The sequence below is a fragment of the Mustela lutreola genome, chromosome 2 (genome assembly GCF_030435805.1).
Source record: "Mustela lutreola isolate mMusLut2 chromosome 2, mMusLut2.pri, whole genome shotgun sequence".
Taxonomy (NCBI): domain Eukaryota; kingdom Metazoa; phylum Chordata; class Mammalia; order Carnivora; family Mustelidae; genus Mustela; species Mustela lutreola.
Genome location: NC_081291.1, coordinates 87,429,728 through 87,449,482, shown reverse-complemented (window position 1 = coordinate 87,449,482; position 19,755 = coordinate 87,429,728). Strand labels below are relative to the sequence as shown.

At 39.5% G+C, this 19,755-nt stretch overlaps 2 protein-coding genes across 4 annotated transcripts in view; one reads left to right on the top strand and one right to left on the bottom strand.

Moving 5' to 3' along the window:
- The window catches only part of EFHB (EF-hand domain family member B), a 59,497-nt gene extending 48,996 nt beyond the window's left edge, over positions 1-10,501 (bottom strand). For 2 of the 3 annotated variants that reach the window (XR_009350880.1, XM_059162509.1), the window contains exon 1: positions 4,371-5,490. Coding sequence is in view for 1 of the 3 variants with exons in the window: in XM_059162509.1 (XP_059018492.1) it covers positions 4,371-5,282 (912 nt within the window). In the remaining 2 variants the exon portion in view is untranslated. Of the gene's footprint in view, positions 1-4,370; positions 5,491-10,450 lie in introns of those variants that run through there. The other variant, XM_059162510.1, reaches the window with a different exon arrangement.
- Positions 10,502-10,662: 161 nt separating this feature from the next.
- RAB5A (RAB5A, member RAS oncogene family) overlaps positions 10,663-19,755 on the top strand; it is a 28,572-nt gene continuing 19,479 nt past the window's right edge. The window contains exons 1-2 of the mRNA XM_059162513.1: positions 10,663-11,035; positions 14,062-14,317. Of these exons, the coding sequence (XP_059018496.1) occupies positions 14,155-14,317 (163 nt within the window). The 5' untranslated portion in view covers positions 10,663-11,035; positions 14,062-14,154. The remainder of the gene's footprint in view (positions 11,036-14,061; positions 14,318-19,755) is intronic.

Below are 19,755 nucleotides of genomic sequence, written 5' to 3'. Positions count from 1 at the left end.
ATATACGTATCCTTAATTTGCTATATCAGAAATCTCCAGCAAAAATAATACTTGACATTGAAACATAAAAATCATTCCCATTAAAATTTGAAAAGAGACCTCACTTTCAATATTGCATTATTGGTCAGAAGCAATGCAATGAGATGGGAAATAGAGATAGGAGGTGTACATACTGAAGAAGGAAAGAAAGTATCGATATGATTGCCTACCTAGAAAATCCAAAAGAAATAATTGTTAGGTAGGACACAATGGGAGGTTCCTCAAATAAGAGGTTTGAAAACTATCAGCAGAAGGGAGGAGGGGAAGGGACAAAAGCGGGAAAGGAATGTGTTTTGTTTTGCAGAACCAACAGTTCCAGCCAAGGAGATGCTTAACTAGGTGTTTCACCAGCTAGCCCCTTGTTAGGTGGGTCCTGCATGGTAACACCTTGAGCCAGTTTGAGCTGAACTGGATGGAGGTGAGAACCTGTGCAAAAAACCCCTCTGAACTGTCCTAAGGATACCTTTAGTTCATTATAATATTAAGTTCCCTTCCTATGAGCACAGTTTCTGTCATTTTCTGAACATACAATGTATGCACTAGCACGTTTACATGGGAGGCATGTGCAATTAAACCAAAAGTGCACATGCAAACTCCCTGTCCCTACCCCAATACACTGAATAAAAGTTTCCTATACTAACCCCAAGGGAGACAGTGCTTTGAGAGCTATTTCCCTGTCTTCTTTCTTGTAACAATAAAAAGTTCTTTGCTTTCAATATTTCCTTGGGTTGTGCTCAATTTGATGTACCCCAAGCAGCAAACCCCTTGAGTTCACTTCAAAATGAGAAGCAAATAAGACAAACAGGAGTTGACCAAGAAGACCAGATACAAGAATAACAATGAAAGAAACTTATGGAACAATTTTCAGTCTCATCACAAATCCAATAAATGTAAATTAAAACAATGCCTTACAAATCATTATTAATTTTTAAAATTCTGTGGTACAATCTTTTAGAGAGGGATTTGGCAACAGTAACTAGAAAAAGATCCATCCTTTGGCTTCTGCTGAAACTCTATCCTGAGGAAATATTCCAAGACATATAAAAAGATATATACATAAAGATGTTCACAGGCTATTTTTATAGAAAAATCTGGAAAAAATCTAATGTCCAACACGAGAGTAAATTAACTAAAAAATCATATATTAGCTTAAAGAAATACTGTTTTTTAGCATTAAAAGATCTTTTAAGGTCTCTCTATTAACACTGAAGTTGTATTAAATGATAATTATTGAAAAACCAATAAAAACAATTTGTATGTTTGGCATAACAACTACCTAAAAACACATTTGGAAAAAAGTGTCACAAGAAATGTAGTATAGTCAAGAATTCAGACTCTTGAGTCTGAAGTTGTGACTTCAAATCCTGAGACTACCACTTCCTAGCTATATGACCTTCGCCAAATTATCTAATTTGCCTCAGTTTCCTCATCTGTAAAATGGAATTTAATAATAGCAGCTGTCTCATAATTTCGTTATGGAGGCCAAAGAATTTATACCTGCAAAGCTCCATGAGTAGTGATGTTGATATGGTAAACTGCTAGTAAACGTTCATGTGAATGCCGCAGAATACTGGTAGGCATTGTGTGAGGGTAATAAGATTCTGGGTGTTTTCATTCCTGTTTTCTAAGTATTCTAAAATATTGTTATTTTTGTTTTATAGTAAAAATGGATATTTAAATATTAAAATTATTATTTCTAATCCACACTAATCTTGACTTCTCTTGACTTGTACCCTAATTTCATTTCCTCCTGTTTATCTAGGATCTGGTTCCACCCATTATTTCCTTTGTATTATCTTAAACTTCTCTACTGATTCACTAAATAAATAAATAAATTCCTAAGTGGAGTCTTTACTCCCTTCTTTTCACTGTCAACACTTAAGGAAAAAACAAAATTCACAATAATTTTCTCCAATTTGAATTTCCTCTTCACTCTTCAGTATATTGGAATCTGAATTCTCTCTCCATTATGCCATTCTACCAATGTTGCTAATTTCCTTAATGTCCAAAGCTAATTAATCTGTATCCTCTTTACCCTAGCACAGGTGTTTTAATACTGCTAGTCACTTTCTCCTTGAAACTGTCTACCGTGTCCTATCACACAGAGAAAGGAGGATGTGAGAGGAAGAGGAAGCACAGGTTTAGAATTGCCTCTGTTGGAAACCAGAAGCTGGTATCTGCCCGTGTGTGAGATCAGGTCTGAAGCCATAGACTGTGGGACCAATCCAGAAAGAAGAAGCAGGTGTGGTCAAGTGAAAGGCTATGGCTGGGGAAATCCAATAAGGGAACCAGAAAGCAAAGTGGGTCAAAGACAAAAGAACAAACACTCTGAGTCCCAAGGGGAACAAAAAGTCTGTAGACATAGAAAAAATTCTGCAGAATCCTTCTGACCACTTTCAGCAGAATTGTACTGTCAAATCTCAGTGTGTGGAGTCTTTTATTCTCAGAATACCTCAAGGATGCTTCTTTTATGTTCCTCAATACCACCCTCTTGGACTCACTTTTTTCTTCTGTTCATTCTCCAATTTAATCATCCTGCCTTCTTTCAACATATATTTACTAAATGACCACTATATGCCAGGCATTATGATATGCCATGAAGCTGCACAATAAATAAGACCCACTCTTCAAAAGCTCACCTAATTGACAATTCTTTCTTTGACCACTGCATAAATATGTTTCCCAAGGTTCTTGCCTAGATTCTTCTCCTATCCTACCCATGGCTCCAACTGTCTCACATTACCAACCATAACCTTGGATTCTTCATCTGATATCTTGCAGATATTTCAAATTCAGGATGGCCAACACCAGATATTCATTTGCCACCAAACCAGAAGAGATCATTATCAAACTAGAAACCCCTAAGTCATCCATCAGCTTTCCTAGCTTTCCTTTCTTTCACCACATAGAACAACAACTGGAAGGCAATTCTTTTTTTTTTTTTTAAGAACTTTATTTTATTTTATTTTTAAAGATTTTTTTTCCTCTTCTTCCTTTTCTCCTCCTTCTCCTTCTTTTCCTCCTTCTCCTCCTTCTTCTTCTCCTTCTCCTCCTCTTTCTCCTTCTCCTTCTTCTTCTGTAGGCTCCACACCAACTACAGAGCCCAACACAGGGCTTGAACCCACAACCCTGAGATGGATGCTTGAACTGAGATCAGGAGTTGGAGGGTTAATCAACTGAACCACCCAGATGTCCCTGGATGGCAATTTTTAACAATATCTCCTACAAAGCCTTCAAAATTGCACTTTCTTCTCTATCCTAACTCTACATGAATTTTCATCCACAATTACTTTGATAAAGCCTTCTAACTTTTTCCTGTCACCCAATATTACCCCCTTTGAGTCCACCATTACTGCTGATATCAAAATTATCTTTCCAAAAGGCAAATTTTATTCACCATTGCTTCTGTTTCCATATGTTCTGGATGTTTAGATTTCTTCCACATATTTCGTTTTCATCTGTATCTCTCTTTTTTTTAAAGATTTTTATTTATTTATTTGACAGATCACAAGTACGCAGAGCAGCAGGCAGAGAGAGGGGGGAAGCAGGCTCCCTGCTGAGCAGAGAGCCTGATGCGGGGCTCAATCCCAGGACCCTGAGATCATGACCTGCTGAAGGCAGAGGCTTAACCCACTGAGCCACCCAGGTTCCCTGAGCTCAGATATTTCTAAATCAGCTCAAATATTACTTGCTCTGCAAAGCCTTCCCATCTCCTTCAAACAGAGTTGCCCAATCTTTCCACTGAGCTCTGTGCTTAGAGTATATATCTATTAAGGAAGAATCAAATTTGTTTTCTACTCATTTGGAAACCTATATAACATTTGTTCAGTTATCAGTCTCTAACATTAGAATGAGTGTCTAAACCTAGAGTGTATGAATAATGTGGTTTTTGTTGTATATTTTCTTGTATCCAGCAAAATGGCTACCACTACCACAAGTCTTTGCTGGAAGAATAAATAATCACAGAATATATAATCAATGCGGGAATTTTTCTTTCATTATATGACTATTAGGATACAACATGTATCTTGGTGAAAGGGTTGAGGAAATGCAGATTGATCAATAAAATGAAGGTCAAAGGAGAAGTCAGGAGGAACCATCGGTATGGTACACACAGAAAACAAAGCTGACATCTAGGAAGGAAGGCAAAGAATGAGAAAATATCAAAGTGAAACCTTGAAAGAATCCAATGGGACAAGGAATTATCAGCAGCTCAGCGAAATCTTTACAATTTGACTCCGTGAATCCAAACACGTCTCATCAGTTTATCATCTTGATAAAGACATGGATATACAAAGTTCTTAGGGAAAGTACTAGAAAAAAACACTTACAGTTGGCCAGCAAGGCATCCGATCAAAAAATTTCCCAGAGTATATGGGTCTGATGCGATCTGGAGGTTCTATTCCTGGTTCAGTGTTTTCAGCCTCCTTTCTCTCTTCAGGTTGTTGGGCAAACTGGCTCTCAGAAGGTTCTATCACCAAGCCTATTTGGGGCCCTGGCTCTTCTAGTTTGGGTAGACCAGTGTCCACCTCCACAGGAGGCTTCATCTCTGTACTGGGCTTGATCACCACACAGGTCTCTTTTCCCAGTTCCTGTGTAGGTTCTAAATCCAAAGTAGGCTGCTTCCCCAGTGAAGCCCTTACTCCTCCAAAGGAACCAGCCACAGAACCTCTCCTGCTCCCTAGAGCCTGTGGACTTTCACATACCATGCCCAAGTGAGGCTGTATCATCCTTCCAGAGCACCCTGCCAGAAGACAGTCATTTTCTAACCCCATTCTTCCTGGTAACATACCTAGAGATTTTGTTTCCTGGGAGGCTGAGACCCCATAGACTCCCAAATTACTCCTCTCCGGGAGGGTCCTAGAAAGATTCTGTATTTTTAATTTCATTTCAAGCTCCTTGCTCAATGGAGATTTTGTTTCTGGTGATGCTATCCTCTCCTCAAATTTATTACTATCCAGGAGGCTCTCCCTACATGAGGAATCTTCTTTTCCTAATCCCACTCTGAACCCTAACTCCGTGGGAGATTTTGTTCCCATGAGGACCCCCCTTTCTCCTGAGTCATCCTTTCCTTCGTCCGTGAGACCAACCTCCATACTCTGGGGACATTTCCTCTCAGAAACCCTCATTCCTTCAGCTGCACTCATCTCTAAGGGGAAAACTGCACCTGGCTCAATGGAAGTTCCCAAGCCCTGGGGGTGCCCCAACCCTTTAGGGAACCCCACTCTCACGAAAGAACACATCTCCACTCGGACTCCCTGCCCACAGCTTCCTGCCTACCAATTTACGCGTAGAGGAGTTCACAGAGGAGAAGCAGACGAGGGTCTGTTTACCGGGTTACCTAGGAAACAGGGGCGGGGCTTGGCGCGCAATTGTTTCATCAAGCTGGTCTCTACCCATTTCTCCCTCTGTCTCGGTCCGTTTCTCTCCCTCTCCTTTCTCTCCCTCTTTTTCTTTTTTCTTTTTTTTTTTTTTTAAATAAAGATTTTATTTATTTATTTGACAGAGATCACAAGTAGGCAGAGAGGCAGGCAGAGAGAGAGAGGAGGAAGCAGGCTCCCCGCTGAGCAGAGAGCCCGATGTGGGGCTCGATCCTAGGATGCTGAGATCATGACCTGAGCCGAAGGCAGCGGCTTAACCCACTGAGCCACCCAGGCGCCCCTCCCTCTTTTTCTTTCTCTCCTTCCCTCCCTCCCTTCTCTTTTCTTCCTCCTTCCTTACTAGATCTGAAGGGCAAGAAAACTTGAAGGATGTGGTCTTGGGCACTAGAGAAAATGCTCACCAACTTCTCTTCAGTTTTGCAAGCAACTCACTCTCCCTAGGATGGGTTTAGCCTCGGGCCGCCCCCTGGCCATTTGCCTATTAATTTTACTGGCGAACAGGGAATAAGTAGCCATTTTTCGGTGGTGACCATTAATTTTAGGTCCTTCGTTATGCAAGAACATGCATACTGCATGTAGTTCTTTTAGCCTAAAGAACTACCTTGAATTCTGTTATTATATTTGGTACCTGTGGTAGAGAAAAAAGTCTTTGAGAACATTTACACTTTAATAACCAAGCTTTAAATAACATTGAAATAAAGTTTGAGATGTGTTACACAATAATGCATACTGACTTTTTAAAATACTGTGGCAAACTCAAACTCGTTTTAAGCACGCGATTTTTTTTTTTTTTTTAAGTGTGTGTTAGAGAAGGGTGAGGGACTGAGGGAGAAGCAGACTCCCTGCTGGGTAGGGAGCCCTAGGCAGGGACCCATCCCAGGACTTCAAGATCATGACCTGAGGCAGAGGATTAACAGCCAGAGCCACCCAGGAACCCGGTTCAGTATGGGATTTTCTTTAAATTGTCAGGTTTTACATTTATTTATTTACATATTCTCTTCACCCAGGGTGGGGCTTGAGCTTACAACCCCAAAGTCGAGTTGCATACTCTTCAGACTGAGCCAACCAGGCAGCCCCCTTTGTCAATGAAAGTCTATTTGGTGAATATTTGTAATTTCTACACATTCATGGGAAATACAGCACCTAGCTTGGAATCAGAACAGAATTTATAGGATTCCAGTCTTTTAGAAACTATGAAGGACTTGTAAAATTTAAAATAAAAAAAAAAAAAGTTAGGAGATATTATTTCACATTTGAAAAAATTTGTATAAAGTAATTTTCAGATAATTAATATAAATATTCTTCTCCCCTTAAGCATTTTAAATGACTTGATAGCATATAAATGAAGGTATGTCTATGGATAAGCATTCATTCAATTCTTTCATTTTACAAATAACTATTAAGTACTTACTTTGTGTCAGTGCTAGGAATATTGTGAAATACAAGCCAATCCCTATCTCTTGGAACTTACTTTCTAGTGGGGATGGATAACCATCAAGTAAACCAATAAATAAGATCATTTCACATACTGACAAGTGTAGTGAAGAAAATACTTTCCTATAAAGGGATACTGCTTTAGAATTTGTGGGCTTAGAAGTTATTTGAACTGAGGCTTGCTTTAAGCCCTGCTTTTTAAACATGACTAACTCTGTTCCCATAGTCTTTTTCTCATTGCCTTATCACTATGCCTGCAATTCCTTCAGTTAGAATTACCTTTAGGTTTGTCTCAGATAGTCCCAGTTAAAAGAACATTACCAGTCATTACCATCTTTGATTCATTCTTCAACTACACAATGGTGGAAACATTTCCCAGAAGAGAAGGTAGAAGATACAGATAGGTAAGAGTGCTGGAGATGATAGATGCAAAGTACTAGGAATTTGTGAATGGGTATTTAGAGATTTGAGAGCAAAGGAAGCATTAAGGGCTGTGTTCAAGTCTATTAACTTCATTTAAGGCCCATCCCTCCACTTTGTAGCTTCCTTAACAAATTATATCAATAAATAGGATTCCACATTTGACACTAAAAATATACAATTATCTGTTATCTTCAGTTACCTAGGGGTGAGGAAGAAAACACAAGCATATTATGAGTGGCAGCACTAAGAGCAACGATGTACTGTGGCATATCAGTCTCTCCAAAATTGCCAGTGGAACTTAGAAGTGCTGCCATGGGAGCAGCCCTCTTCAAGGCAAACATTATGACTAAACTATAAAATACTGTGAAATGTATTTATGAAGGGGGTAAATTAAAAGACAAAATTGGTAGAAAAAAATAAATGAGGAAGCATTATCCTAGAACAATGAAATGGGGTGTTCCTAACAATTTAAATTACAGTATCCATGTGTTATTTGTGAGGACTTCCTCAGTCAAATGCTCATCATTTTAAATGCAATTAAGTTCACAAATATTTTGAGGTCCCTATTGTCAAAAATCCTTTGTGAGGAATTGAAATGATGAATAAATTACTGTCTTGGTCCTTAAGAACTTTAAAATCCTAATAAGATTTTATTTATTTATTTATTTATTTATTTATTTATTGGAAGAGAGCAGAGAAAGAGGGAGAGAGAATTTTAAGCAGGCTCCATGCCCAGTAGTTCAGGAGGCCTACTCAGAGCTCCATCTTACAACTCTAAGGTTGTGACCGACTAAGCCATCCAGGGCCCCCTCCCCCAATGAGTTTTAGATTCCCCAATGGGAATGAAAATGTGAGGAGAAAAGTCTACGCACTATAAAATAAAGCAGATAGATATTAGAACCATCATAGGGAGTAAAGCAAACTATTGAAACTATTGGAAAAAGATAAATCCCGTAGAACTACAGTTGACCCTTGAACAACACAGTTTTGAACTGTGCTAGTTCATTTATATGTGGATTTTTTTCAATATATCAGAAGATTTTTTGGAGATCTGCAAAATTTTGAAAAATACTTGCAAATGATATTGCCCAGAAATACAAAAAAAAAAATTAAGAGGAAGTTAGATAATATTGTAAGATTATATTAGATATTATTGTAAGAATATGTAATAAATATAACATATAAAATATTTTATTGGTAAGACTTCCAGTCAACTATACGGTACTAGTATTTAATTTGGGGGGGCATCAAACATTACATGCAGATGTTCAACTGTGTGGGGAGTTGGTTCCCCTAACACCTGCATTGTTCAAGGGTCAACTATATTCTCAGATGTGATCAAGAGCATTTGGTTTCTTGGCGAAAGTGAAACCTGCAGTGATGAACATTAATTGTGTTCTGGGAAAGAGAGAACAAAGTGATTAAATATGCCAAGATGAGAACACATAGGCAACATTCTGGGAACACTGGGTATACTGGTATGATTAGGGTACAAAGCAAGAGTTTGGGGAGAGGGAAACTATAGAAATAGAATGACAGAAATGTGGGTTGGGCCTAGAGAAGAACTTTGGACTCTATTTTGCAAGTGAGATATCATTGAACATTTTTGAGAGTTACTGGCTGAAATGCAAAAAATGATTGAAAAGATGGGACTATGCATTAATTCAGTTTATATGAACACTACCATAATGCTAGGATTAGATCACAGGTGTTGGGATTAGATCGCAGATTTGGGGATTAGAGAACTTGGGGTATTAGAATGGAAAATGGTTTATGAAGGGGGAAGATGATTTTCCCATTTCAAGTCCAGTTGACTGGAAGTCTGTTAATACCAGTCAACTAAGCAGAAGGAGGTTTGGGCTGGAAAGTTTGGTTTGGGATGTAGTGTTAACATGCCACAACTGATGTGACATAGCCTATTTCCTGATTCTTCCTTGGATTGTCCAAGAGGTGCTAACATGACTAACACATTACACTGGAACAAGCTCTTGAGGATCAAGTGCCACAGATACCATTTAGGTATGACACATTATGCTCTTCTGGTTAGTAACTGGGAAGTTCATCTAGAAGACTGGCTGTTCAAGGATTCAAATCATCTTCCTTGCATAATGTTGACAGAGAATCCCCAGGATACCTTACCTTAAGTATACATCCTAGACAATGTTGATGTTCTCAAAACAGGGCTATACATGCAAAACCGTAAAGTAGCCCTTACCCTGAAGGAAAGTCAATTTAACATTCTATCAAATTACAAAACGAATTATTTTGTTTTGTTTCAGATACCTGGCCGGAAACTACTGTATGAAATTTAACCAAAGAAGAGTGTGTTATGTCGATCTGCAGCGGAGGATAATGTTTTGAGGTTTTGGGTTTTTTTGTTGTTGTTGTTTTTTTACTGGAATCCTGCGTAAGAACTCAGGACCAGTTTGCAGGTTAGAATACAATTTCACTAGCAGTGGTGATTTTGGACAAGTTACACCATCTCTTTGCTTCAAATTCTTTACCTTTAAAACAGGCACGCCTCACTCACTAATCACACAACCATGACTAGAGACTCCCAGCTGCCAGGCACTGTGCCACACAGTGTTGAGGACCACTTTGGGGAGCTAATACTCTAATTTAGGAAGGCAATTAGTCTCAGATGTTCATTTGCCTGAGACCTTGTAGTGTAAAAGTAAAATAGGATAACTCGCAAAGGAAAATCCTTAATAAAAGCAAGCTATTATTTTAAGATTCCCCCCCCCCACACACACACACACAAACAGGTAAACTGAATAAAAGCAATAAAAGCTTATTATTTTAAGATTTTCTCGCCTAGAGACTTTTGGTATGGGGAGGTTCTAATCCTTTTCGCAGGAGTAAATACCTTTACGACCCAGGCTTCCCCCTCAGGACACGTTCGGAGAGCTGGGGAGGCTCTCTCAGGCTAGAAAAGTCCTCCCCAAAAAGCCCCCTAGCCGTGTTGGGGTGCTGCAGAGTAGCGTTAATTGGGCTGTGAGCTCACATTCACAAAAGGAATTTCTCCGCCCCACATGGGCAGGGAGCAACAAACCCCTGTTCTCGAGCTTCCCCAAAACCCAGGCCATAAAAGAATTCCCCCACCCCCTACCGCCGGGAGCCCAGGACCGCCACCCAGATGACAATGGCGCCTGCAAGGGCGGGGCCGCGCTTGCCTGGGACGTGGGATGGAGGAAGCAGGCTGGCTCGCCCCTGGCTGAACGCAGAGGTCACATGACACGCCCCAGCCGGCCCCGCAGACCAGCCCCAGCTGAGAGGGCTTTGAGAAGGGGCGGGGGAGCGGACGGAGAGGTGGGGCTAGCTACCGCGGAAGTGACGAAGGGGCGTAGCTCCCTACGTGCAGCGACGTGGCGGCGAGGCCGGCGCCGAGCGGCGGAAGTGGCTCCCGGGTTGGGACTTGAGTGTTTGTGTTTTGGTTCGCGGCGGAGCCGGCGGCTAGCCTGAGGGGAGGAGGCAGAGGAGGGAGGAGGAGGAAGAATTAGTCGGAACTCGAGCGCCGGCGGCGGTGAAGGAGGAGAAAGGAAAGAGGAAGGCGGAGCGGAGAGAGGCGGAGACGGAGCCGGACGGGGGCGGCACCACGGCACGATCCCCGCACGGTCCAGTCTGAGGGGAGCGGCCTGAGGAGGAGACGCGCCGCCACCGTCTAAGCCACCGCCACAGCTTCAGCCTCTTTTCGGGCTACGCCTGGGACTTGCTGCCGGGAGGCTTCAGCCCCGCGGCTCCGCGTGCTGCCGTCTCAGGTAACCAAACCTTCCCTCCCTTGCCAAGAGCCAGCCAGGACCCCAGGTTATGCGCTGTTCTCAGTCTGTCCGCGGCCCTGCCGGCACTGTGTCTCCCGCCCATTCTTCTTCACCTGGCCCCAGTGCCCTGGACCAGAGTTGTCGAGCTGGGCATCTCGTCCTGCCGGCTCTGGTGATTCATTCCTCAAAGAGCTCCGGGGATCGGGATTTGCGGACTGACTGAGGGAGCGACGGGTGTCACCCTCTTCCCTTCTCAAGATGGCGCCGTGAAAGAGTGCTGGAGGCCGCGGTTCCGTCTGGCCCCTGTCCTGGCAGTCCTGGAGGGGGTGGTCCCAGCCGAAGCCAGGCCAGGGTGGGGGAAGCAGGATGGGAAAGATGGCCAGGGGGCCTGGCGGGTCCTGCTTGTTCGGGCTGTCCGGAGTTTGGTATCAGTTACTCAGGTGCTCTCCAAGGAGGAACTGGGGCCTACAGCAGGTGTGAATTTGGGGAGCTCCGCCTACCTTCGACTTCGAAAGACCGGTAATGGAGGGAGGAGGAGGCTCATCAACATAGTCTGCCTAGGGGGTGTCTCATCTATGAAAGGTGATGAACCGCAACTTTAAAGAACTCAAGACAACTAGGCCGCTGAGCATGCACAGTGGTAGAGAGAGACCTTATGAAACCTGTCCCGCTGTTCTCTTCCCTTAGGAGCTGGTTACCTCCCGAGACTGTACGCTGTGAACGTCATAATTCACAAATTTTGGTTTTTGTCAGTGTCATAACCAGTTAGAAAAAAAAACACGTGTACAGCACTATGATAATTCAGGAGGGCTCAGAAACTTTACTTTTAATGTAAAATTGGGATAATATGAGTTCATAGGGTTGCTGTAAGCAAAATTCATGGAATAGTGGTTGGCACAAAAGTGTGTGGTAAATGTTAGCTGCTGTTGTTAATACTCTATTCATTAAAGAATACCTAGAGACCTTTATAGACTACCACTTAATTTTCAAAAGATTTAAAAAGCATTTTATGCAAAATTTTTGTTTTGCAAAACAAAACAGTAGTGAATACATTAACCTTAATGTTAGGCTGCCTGTATCTTTTATAATTACATTTATTTTCTGCTAGAGAGTGTTGGAGGGAGTTATAGTCCAACAGCTTTAACCCTTAGAAGGCAAAGCTAAAATCATAATTTTTTATGGGAATGTCGTTTTTCCTGAAATTTTGGACCATGGAAATTCGGAGCATGTTGTCCTTGACAAGTATTTGAATTTGCTGTTTTGGAGGTAGTGAAACAATTGGGAAGTGTTTCTGTTGGTATTGAAATATCTGAGTGTGTTGGTACGTGTTCATTCTGCATGATATTCTGTTGATACTTGGTCATTATTTCATCAGAGGGCCCCTTTAATTGCCAATTTTCAGTCCCTTTTATGTGTTGGCCCCTGTATTGGATAGATAGATAGGTAGATTGATTCATTCTGTCATCTAATTCTCCAGTAGATATGTAACTTATTTAAAGATATTATTTATTTATCTGACAGAGAGAGTGAACAACGAGAGAGGGAACACAGCAGGGGGAATGGGAGAGGGAGAAGCAGACTTCCTGCTGAACAACGAGCCCAGTGCGGGGGCTTGATTCCAGGACCCTGGGATCATGACCTGAGCAGAAGGCAGCTGCTTAATGGCTGAGCCACCCAGGCGCCCCGGAGCATTTTTTATTACAGAAAAATTTTGAAATGTACAGAAATAGGGAGAAGAGTAAAGTGAACTCATCGCCATTAAATTATTTTGTGGCCAGTCATGTTTTATTTACATCCCTACTGTTTGGAAGCAACTCAAACATCTTGTTTCAAGTGTGAATAGTTCGGTATGCATTACTAAAAGGACACTACAAAGCTGCCGTTTAGGTAAGTCAGTGGTGATTTTGTTGTCTCCAACATAAGATTGCTTGGATATTTATTAATGAATTCATTGTCCAAAGGGATTTTTATCTAAACTCATTTCATGGGGAAGGCAATTTTCTTAAATGAGGTACCTAAATGAAATATAACAGTTACTTTAAGGAGGGAATCATCAGATTTAAGGAGCACATGATCAGATTGTAGCTAAAGATGGGAGGAAACCATTGTGATTTGTGAGTAGATTGGAATAATGTTCCCTTATTCCTTTGAGATTGAAAATTAGCATTAGGTGATAAGAGAAGTTGCCATTTAGGTTAGGTTTTTCTAGATGTGTTAAATAGAAAATAGTGACATATTTAATTGTTAGGCCCAAACTACAGAATAGCGTTAACAAAGTAAGACACTAATTAAAGATTACCACATAGAGGACCTCTGTTAACACTTCCATGTATAATGTACTTGAGCACATGAAACAATTCTAAGTCTTTTAGCCACTGGACACACAAACCTGAGAGCCTTATAATACTTGTTGCTCCAATTTACCGTTAGTTAAACAAAAAAAATGTATAATTTTACAGGGGCCTTCCCATAATAATAGCCAACATTTATTGAGCTCTTAACTGTGTTCTAGGATCTTTTGTAAGAACTTTCCATTTATGAACTTTATTTTCCCTAAAACTATTCTAGTCCAGCTAGTCTGGCTCCAGAACCTAAACTCTTGAATCATCTCTCAGGTTGACTGAGTTTGAAACGTAGCTCTTTCATGGCTTTGTCACAACTCTGTCACAGTAACTGTATGACCTCAATCAAGTTACTGAACCTCTCTGTCCCTGTTTCCTCATTTTTAAGGGTTGTAGTATCTATAGGATTGTTGAGCAAATGTTAAGTACTTAACTACCTGGCACAAAGTTAAGTCTTTAATAAAGATTAGCTATAGAGTTTTTTTTTAATTCTGAAAATTACAGCAGGATTTTAGGCTTAAATCTCATACCTTTATATTATTACAAAGGTAGTGAACTTAAATGACATTCAATGTCATATCGATGTTAAGATTATCATGCAATAATATGGTACAGGCAAAATTTGCTGAAGTGATTAACATTAGATTTGTTTTGTTTCCTGATTTATTTAATTTTTCTTTACAGGTTTCTCTACATCTAGAAAGAAAAAAATTGACACCTTGCATCCTGGAAGTTCATTTAAGAGACTGAAATTAGGGACTTCTTTCAAATTTGGACATGGCTAATCGAGGAGCAACAAGACCCAACGGGCCAAATACTGGAAATAAAATATGCCAGTTCAAACTAGTACTTCTGGGAGAGTCTGCTGTTGGGAAATCAAGCCTAGTGCTTCGTTTTGTGAAGGGCCAGTTTCATGAATTTCAAGAGAGTACCATAGGGGGTGAGATTTTCTTTTTTCTCTTCATTTAATTAAATTATACATTGGCAAAAATTTTGCGGTTCTAGTTGTTTGATGATGAATACCTAAATAGGTTGCATAGTGAAGAAAACTGTTCAGCAGACTTCAGGCTTTAAAACTTACGTTGATTTTTGTTTAGATAATATCTTCCTACATTTTGATTTCCTGGTTATCCCCAAGATGGTTTTGTGTATAAGCTGGAATACAGATGCAAGCATGAAGAGAGTCAATATCCCAAGTATTTAGATTTGATCTGATGCCTGTTCCTTGATAGTTATTAGAGGCTTTTTCAAATTAATACATGTTTTAGCACTTTAGGATGAGTAAGAAAATAGTAAAAGTAAATAATGAAAGTTAACCTTAAAATTCTAATTCTAAATAACTGGACTGTTTATAAATTACACTGATTAGTAAAATTAATTAAATTTTATTAAACTTGTTTAAGAGTGCTCCTAGGGTGAAGGAAGAGAAAAAGTCAATGATCAACGGAAGAGGGACAAAAAGGGAAATGGGACCTGGAGAGAAAGACAAAAGAAAGGTTAAGAAGTAGAGTACACTGAATACAGTGGTTGTGGTAGAGCTGAAATGAGGGGAAGGTAAGAGGCAGGAGAAAGGTAACAGCTAATAGTGCAGTGTTATGGATAGAAGACAGGAAATTTGATAAATTGAATTTAATCAAATTCACAATTATATAGCAGTGGGGCAAAACAACCTTTTTTTTTTTTTTAAGAATTTATTTATATGATAGAGAGTGAGAGGATGAGGGGGGAAAGCAGATTCCCTGCAGAGCTGGGAGCCTGATGTGGGACTCGATCCCAGGACTACAGGATCATAACCCGAGCTGAAGGCAGTGGCTTAACCAACTGAGTCACCCAGGCACCCCCAGAACAGCCTTTTCCAAGCGTCCTCTTTCATCTGTCAAATGAAGCTTTTGAATTGGGTAATACCAGAGGAAACACGGTTTTAAGATTACAATATTTTGCAAGGGGTATATAATTAAGCAGTACTATATTTTTAAGGGTATACATAATATATTTTAATGTCCTACATATAAAAAGTCAAACTTTTGAGATGCTTAAGACTGATACTGACACATAGCAACTTCAGATCTTTCAGAAGTGGAACTTCCTGTCCTGCATTTAGTGTATGTTCTCAAGTACACTTGAGGATCTTGTTCATAGTTCAGACCCTTAAAATAAAATAGTTTATAAAACTAGACTACCTCCTGGTCTTTCCCTGTATACAGGAAGTATCCTGCATAGGTGATATTTCCACTTCAGTAGACTCAGAGAAGTGTGGTGATTGTCAATCTCTTGTTTGTACATCTCTCAAGTTACACAGTGTTACATGTTTTAGTTTGTTGTATTTTGTTTTTCAAAATTGATTTATTGAGAGAGAGAGAGAGAGAGAGTGTACACAGTGGTGGGAGTGAGTAAGGGCAGAGGGAGAAGGATAGAATCCTCAAGCAAACTCCCTGCAGAGTATGGAGCCTATTATGGGACCCATCACAGGGTCAGTCCCAGAACCCTGAGATCATGACCTGAGCTGAAATCAAGTCAGCTGTTCAACTGACTGAGCTACCCAGGTGCTCCTAGTGTTTTGTGTTTTTATAATGAGCATGAAAAATGTAGTCCATGGTATGGAGCTTTTGAGTTAGAAATCCAATGAATAATAATAATGAGTAATATACTTAATATACATTCTTGTGGTGTCTTTGTTAGTAGATTTATATATATATATATATACATACATATATATGTGTATGTATATACATACATATATAGACACACACATACATTTATGTATGTGTAGAGACACACACAGACACATACATCTGGTTTAGTAATGAAATATCAAGGTAATAACAATTCTCGAGTGGTTGTCAGTAGCAGCATTTCCCAAAGTACTTATGAGTTTGAGGCTATAAATACATGGGACAGATAGAATTGATAAATGCCACCCTCCCCCTTTTCACAATACATACCAAAATAACAAAACACTGAAATGCTATAGTAAAGAACTTAATTCCTGGGAAACTGCAGGAGCCTCAGAAGCTTAAGACTAGAATCTTTTTTTTTTTTTAATATTATGATCATCCGAATGTATTTTTTCCTAATTGACATTTCAAGCAGGACGTTTACAAGAAAAACTTAATCCTGTATCAATGTCATAAGTACACATATTTTCTGATATGTGTGTATGCGTATATATAGTCTGCAAATTAGATTATTTACATTTCAGTAATGAGTTTTTCAGGTTTTTGTTCCTACATGTAAAGCTTCCTTAATATTTTCTACTTGTACAGATCAAATCTTCTTTTTAAAACCAACTCTATAAGGAATTTATACCCAAATTTCTGTGTCAGTGGTTGTTGGATACTTTCTAACTGCCTTGACTATATAGTAATATCTTTAGGAGGTATGAAGTGCCATTACTATTATAGCTGTGAGCACCGGTATTTGGTTTGGTTTTGAGACATTACTGACATAAAACATTGTGTAAGATTAAGGTAGAAGACAGTGATTTAATGTCATGTTTTGACAACAGAACAGTGACAAAAATGTGTCAGAGAACGAAGTGCTATTCTTTTATGCTGTTTGCTAACAGCATAAGGGTGCTGTTCACCCTTAGGAATTATAGTAGTAGTCTACTTAAGGATTTCAAGGTTTGAGCTATTTAATGCCGAATACCACAGGTCTGTAACTTTTAAGAAATAAGTATTTTTGTTTTGGCTGATGTGAGATAAGACTTAGCTAACAGATGAACCTGGCCCAATGTTTTGCATTTCATCTGTGCTTTATTTTTTGATTGTTTATATCTGGTAATAGTCATTATGGTCTGAAGAGCTTAATTAAAATTTTCTTCTGATTGTGTTTTACAGGGGGGATCATATGTTGTACTCTTTAATTTGTATATTCTAGACCTTACATTCATCAAGAATATCAGGGTAGTTTATGTGATTCTTCCTAAACATGGAAGTTTGATTTAAGAATCCATGTTGTCTCTCAATTTCACATACAATTGTCCCTTGATCCTGTAACACTCACAATGAGGTTAGGTCATTAGGTGATGGGTGTAGCACTTTGGGGAGTTCTAGCTTATTTATAGGGGTTTAAAGTCTGCATGACATTTTTTATTCTTATTAAGACAAGCCCAGAAGGTTGGCAAGGAATGTTGTCTTCCTTCCTGCTATCTCATCTGAAGGCTTAGTATTGACTCAGTTAATATTTGTTGGATAGGGCTGGCCATCTTTCACTTAACACCTTGAGTAGTTAAAGACTTTACCAGATTTCAAGTGAGTTACTGTTGTCAAAAAAAAAGAACCAGAATTTATTTTTAAACACATTTAAGTATTATTTATAAACAAGTAGATAGATCTTCGGTGTAAGAGCAGCATAAGGGTATGCAGTGAAATAAGATGTAGTCATTCAACTCTTTTTTTCTTTTGAAAGATAAATGTTTTGTACCACAGTTTAATTTTATAGGCAGTGTCATCAGAGGAATAGAAGACACATGGTTTAGGTTATAGAACTATACATGAGAACATTAACAGCATTCTCTTTGCAGGTACTGTAATTTTTGAACTTGGGTTTAGAGCAGTGGTTCTCAGAATGTTCCCTGTTCCAGGAGCATCTTCATTACCTGAGAATGTGTTAAAAGTGCAAATTCCTATATCCTATATTGAATCGAAATCCTGAAGTGGAACCAGTGATCTTACATTTTAACAGGTCTTCCAGGTGATTTGATATGTGCTGAAGTTTGAGAACAACTACTTTTGTGTTCTGAGTAGTCAATATTACTTTTACACTGAGGTTCTTGGAATAATTGCCTTTTTTTTTTTTTTTTTTTTTTTTTTTTGAACTGTAGTTTGGGTAGGATTTCTAAAAATAAGTTGTTTATCCAACTGCTCCAGTTTGAAGATAACAAGTATTTTGTCCGGTTACATCATATATTATTTGTATCTGTTTGTATGGAAACCCTTTCCACAAGTCTGTTAACCTGTTGGGCCCTTTAAGAGAATATGGCCCCTTCTCGGTCCCATCTAGGTTGCTCTCCCCTGTCTTTCCTAAGGAACTTAGAGTATCTGGAGTTTTCAGTTATCTGTACCAATGCTGCTCCCCCTTAGAGTCACAAGTAATCAAGGACTGATTATACCCTAAGTTAGAGAAACAAGTGCCTTTTTAATTGTAGTTCCAGTACATGGCACATATTCTGAGGCAACTCATACTCAGCTTTATTTTACTCTTACAGAAAGGAAAATAATGGTACCTAACTTGAAAAGGTTTCGGTGAGGATTAAATGAAAGTACATATAAATTTCTTGGCTACTGTGCCTAGCATAAAGTAAAATGCTTATTAAATGTTAGCTGCTACCACTACCATCACCACCATTACTTTTTGCTGAGTCATTTTTGTCACTGTTCTGTTGTCAAAACAGGACATTTATTTTGGAATCATAACTATTCCATGTAGTGCATAGTGTTTGATTTAGGATTTGACAATGTTAAAAAATTTACGTTTAGATTTTCTTTTATTGAAAGACAAACCCTCGGATTAAAAATTATAGGAACAGTCGCTTCTCGGCCTTTTGTCTAAGATCAGGTGTAAAAATTATAGGAACAGGGGCGCCTGGGTGGCTTAGTCGTTAAGCATCTGCCTTCAGCTCAGGTCATGATCTCAGGGTCCTGGGATAGAGTCCCACGTCGGGCTCCCTGCTCCACAGGAAGCCTGCTTCTCCCTCTCCCACTTGTCCTGCTTGTGTTCCCCTATCTTACTGTGCCTCTTTCTGTCAAATAAATAAAATCCTTTAAAAAAAAATTATAGGAACAAACCAGAGTTTTTTTTAGAGGTTTTTATTTGTCAGAGAGCACGTGAGCACAAGCAGGGGGAACGAACTGCAGAGGGAGAAGGCTCCCTGCTGAGCAAGGAGCCCAATGTGGGACTCGATCCCAGAACCCTGGAATCATGACCTGAGCCGAAGGCAGATGCTTAACCCAAGATGTTTAAAACCTTATAAGCAAATACTTGCATTAAATTTGAGCCTTCCAAAAATGAAGTTTTTGCAAATTCATTCAAGTAGATAGTATGAGCATTTACAACTTAAGTTTCTTAAAATTCTACATGGTAAATCCTTACTAATTTCCCCCCTCCATTTATTGGTTTTCACAAAAGTGGTTAGTCATGTATATTACACTAAATGCAGGCCACCCACATGAACTAAGTTATTTGTAGAAATTTTCTCAGAGGGAGAAATTACACTGTTAAGTAGAATACTAAATGTATTCGGATATTAAACTTACTTCCTAAACTGGGAAAGAAAGCCTAGCCAGAAAATTTGAATCTGAGTAAGTCATGTTCTTCCTGTAGTAGTAAGCTTTCTGTTGCCCTTCACTTGTTTGCCTTCAGAAAAACCAGTCTGTA